Below are 13,579 nucleotides of genomic sequence, written 5' to 3'. Positions count from 1 at the left end.
CACACACACACACACACACACACACACACACACGCATTTCAAAACCCCGGGAAACTGTTCAGAATCTGCCCGAGTCCCGAGACCTGTAATAGGCTCCCCAGAGAAAACTCCAATAGGAGTAGGGTGGGGTGTGGGGGCAGACCAGGCCCTCCCTCCTCCATCAGCCCCCATGGGGCGGCATCTTGCCCTGTCAGGAGCACAGAGGGAGAGGCCTGGATATAGTGGGATCCACAAATCCGCGGACAGGAATGGCGGGCACGGCTGGGACACCCTGCACCCTCTCCCAGGGCACCACACCCATCTTCACACCGTGACCCTCAGCAGACTCCCCTCAGTCACCCCTGCAAGCCCAGCTCCCACCTCAACACCGCGGGGCAGAGGCTGCTGACCAGTCCTGAGAGGCCACACATCACGAGACTGATGGTGGCCTGCTTCAAATCCCAGCTCTGGCACTTACCAGCTGTGTGACCTCAGACAAGTCGCTTTACCTCTCTGTGCCTTGATTTCGCATCTATGAAACGGAAACACAATAGTACCTACTACCTCGCAGAGGTGTGGTGGGAGTCACCGAGTCACATCCGCAGCAGACAGAGAGTGCTTGGCACGGGGCAGGCACCATATGTCTGCTGTGCTTATTAATCTGGTTTTTAGATTCCTAATGCCTAAAATGCCATCTCCTAAGCTAATCGTCCCAATCATTACCAAGCTTTATATTTCACATCAGTGGCAAAGGAAACAGACTCACACACGCAAAATGGAGTTCTGTGCTCAGCACATTACCAGGGTTATCAAAGTGTGACTTCCCAGGATGCTGACGGCTCTGGGCTCTCCCGCTGGGGGTCAGAGGACACTGGCCCAGACAGGCTCAGCGCCTTCCCCCAAGTCACACAGCACTGAAGCCACGGGCCTGGAACGCCCACACACTCAGACTGAGGCTTCCCCCAAGCCCCTACTCCCACCCCCTTCCATGGAACCCCCCGTCCCCCAAGGGGGAGGAAACTTAGGCAGGTGGGCCCCTCCGATCTCTCCCCTGGTGTCCATGGCTGCAGTTCTGGGGACACTGGCCATTGCAGAATTGCAGCCCTGCTGCTGCTGGGCCACTTGCAAGCCTGTACAGACAGAGATCCAATGCTCTGGGCTTTGTGGGGAAGGCACCAAAAAAAAAAAAAAAAAAAAAAAACCAGAACAGCCCAGCTAAGCTGAAATGTTCTCCTCGGAGAGGATGGGAAATAAAACTTGATTAACCTGTGCATGATGCTCGAGTTATGAACGTGTAAAGTGATATTCTGCACATATGCTGGGAACTATCTGTCTGCCCCACAGAGCTGGGGCCTGAGCTGCCAGGGACCGTGGCAACCAGGGCAGGAGCAAACAGCAACTTCTTGCTGCTGGGGTACTAGGAGGTCCTGTTTTCTGCCTCAGCAAAACCAGCCCGCCCGCGGATGCCGCAGGCTCCCCCGCAGCCGAGGGGACAGCTGGGGATGCAGCGTTAAGGGGTGGTTTTAGACACCGGCTGTGCGTGCGGCTGCTATTAGCATTTCTGGAGTGCCCACTGCGGGTCCCGTCCTCTGCTGGCCATGGCCACCCTCCTAGTGAGCACACTTTGTCCGCAGCCACGGGCGAGGCAGCCCTGTCTGCCTGGGCAGTCTGAGCTCCCCAGCCACAGCTGCCTGGCCCCAGACTGGACACCTGACCTGGGACTCTAGCATGGGGCTGCTGGGAAGCTGAATCTGCCCGATGAAGAAGTTTGGGCTGAAACGGTAAGAGGCAGCCAGGCCTGAGGTCTCCAGGGAGAACAATTCCATCGGTTACCCAAAGAAAAATAAAAAAGCACCTACTAGGTGCCTGGCCTAGTTGTAGGTGCTCAGAATACAGCGGGGACCAAGACAGCGAAGCCCGTCTATCCTGGAGCTCACGGCCTACAAACTATCAAACACAAACAGACCAAGGTCAGGGTGCGTAGGTGTTCTGGGAAAAGAGCGACTGGAGTGTGTGGGGCAAACTTAGAGCGAGGGGTTAAGGAAGGCCTCTCCGAGCAGGCGACGTGCACGCTGAGACCCCAGTGAGCCAGCCAGGTGAGCACTCCAGGCAAGGGCAGAGCAAGTGCAAAGGCCCCAAGAGGGGGTGAGCTTGCCGTGTTCAAGGGACAGAAAGGAGACCCTCATGGCACAGGAGAGATGACAGGGTCTGCAGCAGTCAGAGAGAGGTCCCTGTGTGGCCTCCGTCATGTGACTCCTCGGCTTGAAACCTTTCCACTGCCCCACAGAGAATGCAGCTCCACAGCCTCCTTCCCCCTTTTCCTCCTCAGACGGTCATCAGTCCTGACAACCTTTCAGTTCCCTGCCATTGAAAGGCATTATTGCATATCCAGTCAGCTCCCCCAGGACCGACACTGTGATAAGGATTTGGGTGTGGGTAGTTTACTTAGGAGGGGGTCCCAGGAAATATGCTATCTGTCTGTCTGTCCTTCCACTCATCCATTATCCACCATCCATCCATCCATCCATCCACCCACTGGGCTTTCAGGGGTGACTGAGGGGAGTCTGCTGAGGGTCACGGTGTGAAGATGGGTGTGGTGCCCTGGGAGAGGGTGCAGGGTCTCCCAGCCATGCCCGCCATTCCTGTCCGCGGATTTGTGGATCCCACTATATCCAGGCCTCTCCCTCTGTGCTCCTGACAGGGCATCCATCCATCCACCCATCCCCCACCAATACATACATACATGTATCCATCCAACCGTCCATCCATCCATCCATCCACATACCCACCCATCCATTCATAAATCCATCCATCCACCCACCTGACCATACACATACATATACCCAACCATTCATCCGTCCATTCATACACACACAACTTATTGTCACTTCTTCTATTTCCAACTGGACTCTGAGGACTCAAGTGATCAGATGTAGTCCCTGGCCTTGAGGAGACCTCCTCCTCCAGCAGTCATCAACAACCCCACTGCTGGGTCCTCTCTTCACTCAGTGCTGTGACAGAGCCCAAGAAGGGGCCGTTGGTTCATTCTCTGTATGCCCCTAAGAAGCCTGGTTCTCAGAAGCCTGGGGCTAAGTACCAAACACTGAGACTCAGTTCTCTTCCTCTTGGTTTCTCAGGCTCTGATCGCAAGGCAACCTCACGTCCCATAAAACATCAAAATGTCCCAGATATTCTAACACAGTGGGGTCCAAACCCTGCCTCACCCAGCCTGTCCCTTCAACCCCCACTACCCCCCAAGGATGTTTCTGTCAGATCACTCACTCCAGTTTTTGACTGGAGCCCTGTGGCCACTGAGGCCAAACCCTGGGCTTTGGATTCCCAATGGTGGCCAGAGGTGACCCATGTGCACTGACCTCTCCCGGAAGTACTTGATGGCCTCAGGGTCTATGAAGGTCGGCTCCTCCCGGTAGCCCTGCTCAAAGACCTTGCGCTTGTGCCGGAACTCAATGACCGTCTTGGTGTAGGAGTTGAGGGTGGTGACAGAGGCCGCCATGCAGCAGGTGAAGGAGCCCCACGCCAGGCTGCCAAGAGACGAGGAGAGAGGCGCCACAGTGAGGCTGGGCAGCGGACAGGAAAGCCCACCCGCCGGACATGCATCCACCCTGCACAGCTGCCTCCTCTGGGCCAGAGAAGACCAAGATGAGGTCCCTGCTTCACTCAGGCTGTACTCGGTGACACGGACATGACAGCGTTTATTACTGGGAGGCAAGGCAAGAGCGAGACCTTCCATCCAAGGGGGCCAGCCTCGGGCAAGGTCACCAGAACCCAACCAGGCTTGCACAGGGTCTTGGAGGACAAACGAGAGTCTGCCGGGGGGAAGGGCATTCCAAGAAGAGGGAAGGGCATGTGCAAAGGTGCAGAGGTGCAAGGCAGTAGGGAACAGTCCGCAGACCACAGGAGGTCTGGGATGCTGGAGTGAGGGAGAGTGATGACAGAGAAGTAGATGGAGGGGGGCAGACACTCTAAAAGCTGGGGTCCATGGGGTTAAATTTCCTCATGTGTGACTTTGGGCAAGATGCTTAACCTCTCTGCCTCTTACTCCTCATATCATTTTAATGGACGTAACAACAGCACCAGCTCACAACGCCGTTGCAAGGATTGAAGGAGATGGGCCACTCCAAACACCTCAGAACAGGGCCTGGCCCATAGACTAGGCCCTCAGGAAAGGTTTGCTGTCATTACTGCCATCAGCAGTTTCAACATTCTTACTAGCCACTTCTGTCTGGCTTCATTTCCAAACTCTCGCTCTGAGAGATTAAGTTATCAGGACACGTGTGGTGCTCTGCTCCACCCTTCCTCCAAGCACCACTGGCCACTCTTGGCCACACTCACGTGATGTGGACGCGGAGCCAGCCGGAGCTGGAGAATCTGTCCTAGCCACAACTGGAAAGAAGGGAAGGGCGGTGTGGGGCTGGAGATCAGCGGGCCAGGCTGCTGGTCTACTGTGACCCAGTGTCTCTTCTAGAAGTGGCCTCCCACCTAATTCCTCTGGCCGAGACTGGGCGGTGACATTTAGAACCAGGAGTGGGGACCTGCCTGGCTCCAGCTCATTGCACCCAGTCTGGTCTCCAGGTCCTTGCTCCCCAGTCTCTGCCCTGATGACTGGTTTCCTCCGAATCGGGGGTTCAGCTGTCTCAGAGCATCCAGCCTCCCCTTATGCCAGCCACCCTTCGGGTCTCTCAACATCCCCACCCATACATTCCTCAAAGTCAGGGCAGCCCACCTCACACACCCACTGCTCTTCTCTTTATCAGCCCCAGGCCACCCAGAAGGAAAGCAAAGGGAAGTGTGAGGATTCAGCCTTTCTCACAGAGATCCCCTATCATCACCTGTCCCTTACTGCCAAAACCGTGAATGGATTCCTTGTTCTTTCATACTAAGGAGCTAATTTAGATCTCTCAGAAGCTTTTGTGTCTGTAATAGACAGCGACGGGGTCCACCTGGCCCATCTTAGAACCGCCCTGTCCATCATCAAAGAGGCCAGTAGGTGACCCTGCCCCCTGTTCATAGATGATTGGATGAGGGCTGAGCATCTGACCAAAGTTGGTCCAGTCAGATACTCTCTCTTCTAAGCAATAAAACTCAAGACTAGTTCAAAGTGGGATGTGTGTTTGAACTACAGAGGTGGAAACTCAGAACGTGAAGTTAGAGAATAAAGAAGCAGGCTTTTCCTGGGATTCCACGAGGATACATAGGTTGGTTTTGCCTGACTGGCATCCATTCTGTTAAGGGACCAGTGTTCCCCTCCTCTCAGGCCACATGGTTTGTGTGGAGCTGGCCTGACCCCCAACTTTTAGGGGTGATCACATGGCCAACACGTGGCCAGTGAGAGCAACACTTCCCTCTGGCCACAGTAACAGGTTCAAGGATGGGCATGTGACTCCCAAGTCAGGCTAATGAGACTTGATCCCAGGACTCTCGGACGTATTTCTCCCAGTGTGCCAAGCTGGTGGGATTTGAGCCTGGAGCTGCTGGAGACTGTCTTGCCACTACGCAACTTGCTAAGGAGGCTGACTCAAAGCAGAGCCATGGTAAGGAGCTAGATCCCTGAGCTGAAGCCATTATCCCTGGACTTTTCAGTTATGGGAGCCCAAGTTCCTTTATCGAATTTTTTTCTTTCCCTAAGCCAGTTTGAACTGGGTGTCTGTCATTGGCTACCCAACTTCTTGTACAATTACTTTCTATAAATTCCCCTCTCTTACATAGCTTAGTTTTAAAGTGAACTTCTAGTCTTTATATGATCAAGGATGTTATCCAGGAGCAGGTCCAACTCCCAAGTCTGATGACCCAACCAGAGGAGGCGCGTCTCTCCCTGTCACACACCCCTGTTCAATTTCATCTCAGCCCTCGCCACACCCTGTAATTCTCCTGTAGCTTTTCTTCCTATTATTTATTATTCTTTGTTCTTAAATGAAACTTTCTATTTTGGGATAATTATAGATTCACATGCAGTTGTAAGAAATAATACAGAGAGATCCATGTATCCTTTACCCAGTTTCCCTCAATGGTAATATCTTGCAAATACAGTCCCCAGCCAGCGTACTGAAACAGATACAGTCAGGATACAGAACATCTCCATCCATCACCACCACAATCCCTCCTTTGCCATTTTACAGCCACACCCCTCCCCTCCCAACCTCTGGCAACCAGTAATCAGCTCATTTCTCTAATTTTGTCATTTTAAGAATGTTGCATAAATGGAATCACACAGTGCGTATTTTGGGGACTGGCTTTCATACTCAGTATAATTCTCTGGAGAGTCATTCCGGCTGCTGTGTGTATCAACCATTTGTTCCCTTACATCAGGGGGTTTCTCCACATCTCCACCAGCATGTCATGTTGTCACTTTTTTTTTTTATTATCTTAGCGATTCGGATAGATGTGTAGTAACACCTCATTGTGGTTTTCATTCGCATGTTCCTAATGGCTAATGGTGTTGAACATCTTTTCAGTTGCTTACTTGCCATCTGTTTATCCTCTTTGGCAAAATATCTGTTCGTGTTCTTCTGCCCACTTTCTAATCGGATTGTTTTGCTGCTGTTGTTGTTTTCTGTTGAGTTTGGAGTGTTTGTATAGATCCTAAATACCAGGCCTTTGTCAGAGAGGTGGCTTACAAACGTTTTCTTCCTGCAACTTGTCTTTCCAACCTCTTAACAAGTCTGTCACAGAGCAAGTGTTTGATTTTGCTGACATCCAATTTATCAAATTTCCCATTTATGCTTTTGATCCATTTGATATCAAATCTAAAACCTCTTTGCCTATGTCTAGAGCCCAAAGATTTTCTTTCTTTTTCTAAAAATTTTATAGTTTTACAATTTATACTTAGGTCCATGACCCATTTTGAGTTAATTTTTATACAAGGCATGGAGTTTAGATCAAGATTGATTTTTCTTTTGAATGTCCAATAGTGCCAGCACCATTTGCTGAAAAGGCTACTCCCCCATCCACTTAACGGGTTTGCATATTTGTCAAATATCAGTTAGGCCTCTGTGTGTGGGTCTATTTCTGGGTCCCTTGTTCTGCCCATTGATCTCTGTGTATCCCTCCACCCATACCACACAGCCTAGACTACTGTAACTATTTATTAAGTCTTGAAATTGGATAGACTGATTCCTCCCACTTTTCGTCTTCTTTCTCAAAATTGTTCTAGCTATTCTAGTTCCTTTGCCTTTCCTAATAAATTCTAGAATACTCTTGTCTATACCTACAAGAAATCTTGCTGAGATTTTAATAGGAATTGCATGAAACCTGTATATCAACTTGAGAACTGGCGTCTTTACCACAAACATGGTATATCTCTCTATTTATTTCGATCTTCTTTGATTTCTCCCATTAGCATTTTGTGGTTTTGAGCATGCAAGTCCTACAGATGTTTTTTGTTAGATTTATGACAAAGCGTTTCACTTTTTAAGGTGCAAACAGTATTGTATTTTTAGTTTTGTTGTCCAGCTGTTCAATGTTAGTTTATAGAAATATAACTGATTGGGGCACTGGGGCGCCCGGGTGGCTCAGTCAGTGAGCATCTGACTCTTGGTTTCGGCTCAGGCCATGATCTCAGGGTCTTGAGACAGAGCCCCACATCGGGCTCCACACTCAGCGGCATGTCTGCTTGAGATTCTCTTCCTCTCCCTCTGCCCTTCCCCTGCCTGGGCTCTCTCTCTCTCAAATAAATAAATAAATCTTTTTAAAAGATTGATTGGGTGGCTCCGTTGGTTGAGCGTCTGACTCCTGGTTTCAGGCTCCCTGCTCAGTGGAGAGTGTGCTTGAAGATTCTCTGCCCCTCCCCCCACTCTCACACACTCACACGCTCTGTAAAATCAATAAATCTTAAAAAAAAAAAAGAAATGCAATTGATTTTTGTGGTTTTCTCTCGTATACCAAGACTGTACTGAACTCGTCTATTAGGTCTAGGCATTTTTTGGTAGCTCTCTTGGATTTTTCTACATAGACCGCCAATGTCATCTGCAAATAAGTATGGCTTAGTTCTTCCTTTCCAATCTGTATGCCTTTGGTTTACTTTCCATGCTTTACTGTATGAGCAAGAACTTCCAGCACTGGGCTGAGGAAGAGTGGTGTTCCCAGTCTTAAGGGGAAACTTCTAGTCATGCTACCCCCTGCTGGGGCTAGGGGTCCGGGCTCCGCATGTGACCGCCACTGCCACTCTTGGGTGGGTGGGACTTGTTACTGTTCCAGCAAAGTGACCCTCCCGGCTCCCTACTCTGCTCTCACCGCAGCCGGTGAGGGGCCTCATGACAGCCTGGTGAGGTGAGTCTAAGCTTGGCATGAGTGGGGGGGTCAAACCACAACTGTTGGCTTGTTTGTGGTTTGTTTTCTGTGATGTAGGACTATCGAGAGCAGTTATTGCTAAGTTTCCTGTCTTGGTAGGCTGCCCCTTTCCTGGTCTTTTGGCTACAGAAAGCAGACTTTTGGTTGGGTGTGTGTGTGTGTGTGCGCGTGTGCGTGCACGTGCCGTTTGGCAGTGCTGGGTTGCTGACTTCTTCATTTCCAAACTGGAATGCACTAGAAAAAGTACTCACCAACGTGCTGTCTCTTGGCCCCAGTCCAGCCTACTGTCTTCTGTCTACCTTTCAGCATCTTCTTACGCTTGCTTTATGTCTAATGTTCTAGGATTTCAGTTGTACTTAGCAGGAGGAATAGGGAGAAGTATGTCTACTCCGTCTCCCCAAAAGCGATAGCCCCAATTATTTGGTTTTTGATGGTCTTCCCACCCACACCAAACTTCAGCTTCACGAAAACAGGAGCTTTGTTTGGTTCACTGCTATGTCCTCAGCACCCAGAACAGTGCCTGGCACACAGTAGATGCTCAGTAAATATTTGTAGAATGAAGAAATACAGATACGATAAAAACAGACTGAACAAACAGATATAAAAACACTGTATTGGTTTTGTGGTTGGGGGGCTCAGGGTTACATCCACAAGTCTCCCTCCTCCCTGCTATGCCTCATGCCAGCACCGCTCTGGGCCCCCAGGCAGGGCACAGTTTGCAAACCCCGGGCTCAAACACCTGCTGGGGTTTGCAGCTTGCACTTCTGAGCGGGTGCAGCGAGGTACGTGGGTGGCTGGCCTGGTTTTTGGAGCCGAGAGCAGAGTGGACACTGTGGGGAGGGAAGGGGAGGGTGACAGGCTGGACAGAGTGGCTGTCAACTGCTTTGAACTCTGGGAGCTGCAGGGCGGGGCAGGGGGTACTGGGGACAGATCCAGAAATGCATAGACGCCACCTTGCAATCCGCCACAGGCCCTGCTTGGTGGGAAGACTGTTACCTGACCCCCAAGGGGGGCAGCCCTCATCCTCATTCAGGACAGATGCACAGAGAGTCACGGTGCAGGACAGGACACAAATGATCAGTCCAGGCCATGCCCAGTGCCCCAGAGCTGATGGGAGCAGGAGCTGACAATGGCAGATTCTGGAGGCCCAGCTAGTCCAGCATTGCCAGCAGGCACCCTTGGGCAGCCACACCTCTCCTTCCCTTCCCTGGTCCTAGAGGGAGGGGAGGAGGCCTGAGCCCCCTGCCTTGGGGGACATGAGAAAGAGCAAGAGCTTCCAGCTTCCTGCTGACCACTCAGACTCTCAGCAGTGACACCAGCAAACACACCCTCTCCAGGGGCTCTTTGGGGCCAAGGTCCTTCTGTGGTCACAGTAGCAGAACCCCCCACCCTTAAGGGATCGATCTGCTGAAAGTCCAGCTAAGGCCTGCAGAAACGGCAGGGCAGCCTAGGGTCCCTAGAGAGGGAAGAGCCTAGCCTTCTGTTTCCACAGGGTTGTGGAGACTGAAATGGGGCAAAGGAAAGAAGGGAGGTTAGCAGTGAGGCCATCAACTTCACACAGATGGGGTCTCAGAGGCAAACAGAGAGGCACCACCCCCCTCGGTACTGGCCCAACCTGCTACTGTTTGCTGTGTGACCTGTGCCAAACCACTTAACCTCTCTGGGCTTCTAGCTCTTATAAAGCTACAACTCCATGATGCTCTCCTACCCCTCAGGATTGGGGGTTTGCTATGTGTGTTGTGGTCGGAGGGGCCCTTTTTTTTAATCTTTCTCCATTTTGCTCAAATTCAAAACAGAAGGACAAAGTGACTAGCTTTCCACGTTCCTGTCATCACCAGGAAATCTGCCATGCTGACCTTCCACGCAGGGGTCACAACTCAAATTCCTGTCTGGTGGGTGATAACGTGGGGAAAATACAGGGCAATAGGGAGTGGTGGGGACAGGGGTGACCTGGAGAGCATATGCCCCATCTAAAGGGGCAGCCACCACTCCACTCCAGCTCCTGCTGTCATGTGGCAAGGCCACTTCGGCAAGGACATAGCTTCTCACAGTCAAGAGAAGCCCCAAACTCGGATTTTTAAGATGTTAAAAACAAATACATCTTTTTTTTCAGCACTGTATTTTTAATAGGTATAGATTTTTATAGATTTTTTTGTGTGTGAGAGAGAGAGAGAGTGAGCACGAGCAGAGGGGAAGGGCAGAGAAGAGGGAGAAGCAGACTCCCTGCTGAGCAAGGAGCGTGACAATTCGGGGCTCGATTCCAGGATCCTGGGATCATGATCCGAGCCAAAGGCAGATGCTTAACCAACTGAGCCGCCCAGGCGCCCAAATACATCTTTTATCTAACACCATGGCAGGCCACACAAAACATCTAGGGGCTGCGTTCAGCCCCGGGCTGCATGCAGTTTGCTAACTGTGCGACCTGGGCCTTTGCTCTTTCTGAGGCTGTGTCCTGGTCCCTGACCTGGGCGTGGTAGCCCCTCCGTGGGAGTTAGCATGGCAAGACCAGACAGCTCGGGGAGCTGAGACACAGAGCTGGAGCGGGGGGCAGGGAAGGCAGGCAGGACGGCCGGAGGGGCCCCGGGCTCAGGCGAGGATGGGGTTCTGTGGCTTAGGGCCAAAGCGGGGAGTCAGGCAGGGACGGGAGGGCACGGCCAGGGCAGGTGAAGGCCAGAGCACAGACAGCAAGGGGCTGCCTGCACGCCCACCGGGAGTCATCGCTTGGCCATTCGGGGCACGTGCCTCCCAGCAAGTGAGAGCAGCATTACCAAAGGTTCAAAGTCACTGTCACCACTTAGAATGACCGCCACTTAGGAGCACTTACTGTGTACCAAGCGCTTTAAGAGCTTGGTCCACGTAGTCCCTCCAACAACCCTATGACGCACGCGTGACTGTTACCTGCTCTACAGACGGATACGCCGAGAGGCTGGGTTGCTTGCCTCTAACAGCAACATTCGTGGAGCACATCCTCTGTGCTAAGCACCTCACACGCATCGCTTCGCACGGTCCTCATCGTAGCTCCTCCCCAGAGATGCCCCGCCCCGAGCCTCACCTCCTCAGGCTCACCCTTTGTGCGGCCCCTTCGCCTTGAATCCGGCCCCATCACTTGCTCTTGACCAACAGAACGCACCAGAAGTGACAGTGTGACTCCTGAGGCAAGGTCATAAAATAAACTTGTAGCTTCTGCTCGGATTGCTTGGAACGCGTGCTCCCCGCAGGAAGCCGCTCCCGCTGACAGCCTAGCTGAGCCCCCAGCCCCAGCCAGCATCCCCCAGCCCGTGCTGGGAGGGGCCAGCTTGGACGTCCTGCCCGGCCACGCCCCAGAGGGTGCCACTGTGGCCAACATCCCACTGCAGCGTCATGGAAGACCCTGACAAGGATGACCTAGCCAAGCCCGGTCAACCCACTAAACCGTAAGAGACAATAACACATTTGTATTTGAGGCTGCTGTGGTCTAAATGAAGAGAAACCTGATGCACTGCTCTCAAGAGCCCCATGAGTAGACTCAGGCCATCCCCATTTTACAAATGAGGATACTGAGGCCCCGGGAGGCTGAGTGACCTGGTGTGAGCCCACAGCCGAAGAGCATCAGACTGGGGGTCTGCTCCCAAGCTGATTCCTCTGGCCTCACCCACGCCTCCACGCCGCCGGCCCACAGCGGCCCAGCCATGCATGTCCAGGTAAGGTTGGAGCCAGGCTGTCTGATTCCCAACCAAGGAACCTTCCCCTTCCTGTGCAGGCTTCCCTCCCAGCAGCTGGTGCCCAACATCAGCTGGGCGTCTCCGATTCCCCGACCTCCCAAGCCCCCACAGTCTGTCTTGCTCTGCTGGGCGGGGAGACAGAGGCCAGCACCGTCTGGTCTCAAAGCTGGTCTCCTCCCTGGTGCCTGGGGTGGGGACAGGGGCGGCGCAGGGGCCAGAATTTTGACAAATGGCCTCACACATATTAAACAAGAGAAATGACACTGCACAGCCCTGGCAAGGCCCCAAAAGCAAGGGATGAAAAATGGGGCTGATCCATCTCGCAGGCCTCGGTGACAAGAAGAAATGGATCAGCCCTAATAGGGGCCGCACATTGGGCCCTGGCCTTAAATAAGTCAGATGAGAATGAGGCCGGTCCCAAGGGAGGAGAGGAGCAGAGGAGCAGGGCTGGAGGCCCAGCTTTCAGGGAAAGAAAGGTTCCCGTGGCCGACACCAGCAGGCTGGGTTTTAGACGCTGAGTGCCAGGGTGGAGAGCTAGAGGCTTCTAGAGAGGCCTATGGGAGGAGGGGGCTCCAAATCCTACGGCCACTTAAGGCTGTGGGCCCCAGGGTGAGTGACCCAACCTATCTGAGCCCTGGTTTTCACACTTGCAACTCAGGGTTTTGCATGTATTAATTTCATACCAATAACGGTAATATTAGAAGGGTTGGTGTCTGGGGCGCCTGGGTGGCTCAGTCAGTTAAGCGCCAGACTCTTGATTTCGGCTCAGGTCGTGATCTCAGGATCAAGAGATCAAGCCCCACATCGGGCTCTGCGCTGGCACTCAGCATGAGTCTGCTTGAGATTCTCTCTCTCCCTCTTCCTCTGCCCTTCCCCCAGCTTGTGTGCTCTCTAAATAAATAAATAAACTCCTTTAAAAAGAAAGGGCTGATGTTTAAGAGCACTTATGTGTCAAACAGGGTGCTAAGCACATCTACAAACTGTCTTTGTTTCACCCCGTTCTCAGAGAGGCACAATACAGAGGCTGAGGGTGTGGGCTCTGAGGCCAGACCGCCGGGGTTCAGCTCCCCACTCTGCTTCTCAGCATCCAGATAGCCTGGATGGGTGACTTAAGTCCCCTGTGCCTCAGTTTCCTCTCCACGAAGTACCCGCCCCATAGCGCTGTGACAAGGACGACATACCAGGGCTCGATACACAGCTGAGATTTTACACACGTGCTCAACACTCAAAAATGTTCATTCCTTTCCCTTGTCCCCTTCTCTAGCTCAGATGACCAGCTTCCGAGGTCAAGAGCTCAGGCAGGAACTGTGAGAGGGAGGGAAGCATTGGGTAAAAGGGAGCCAGAGCCTCAGCTGGTTTCCCTGCGGTGCTTCCACTTCGAGGGATCAGGGCTGGTGTTGCAGGGTCCAGGGCCCTTTAAGGCACATGCCTTTGCAGGGGCGGGGCCAAGCAGAGAGTGGGAAGGGGCCCAAATCAGCAGGAGTCCCCACTGCTCTGAAAGGGGGTCTTTCTGAGTTGGAGCCCTTCCTGCTCCACTCTGACCATCTTCCTCCAAAGTCTCTGTACCTGCCGCTCCCCCCCCCCCCCCCCCC

General features: G+C 52.7%; 1 protein-coding gene across 1 annotated transcript in view; it reads right to left on the bottom strand.

The window, feature by feature from the left end:
• The window catches only part of GSG1L (GSG1 like), a 214,068-nt gene that overhangs the window by 21,621 nt on the left and 178,868 nt on the right, over nucleotides 1-13,579 (bottom strand). The window contains 2 exon segments of the mRNA XM_040635173.1: nucleotides 458-511; nucleotides 3,354-3,521. Of these exon segments, the coding sequence (XP_040491107.1) occupies nucleotides 458-511; nucleotides 3,354-3,521 (222 nt within the window).

The sequence above is a fragment of the Ursus maritimus genome, unplaced genomic scaffold, assembly GCF_017311325.1.
Source record: "Ursus maritimus isolate PB19 unplaced genomic scaffold, ASM1731132v1 scaffold_2, whole genome shotgun sequence".
In the NCBI taxonomy this organism is placed as follows: Eukaryota; Metazoa; Chordata; class Mammalia; order Carnivora; family Ursidae; genus Ursus; species Ursus maritimus.
This window is presented reverse-complemented; position numbering and strand designations above follow the sequence as displayed.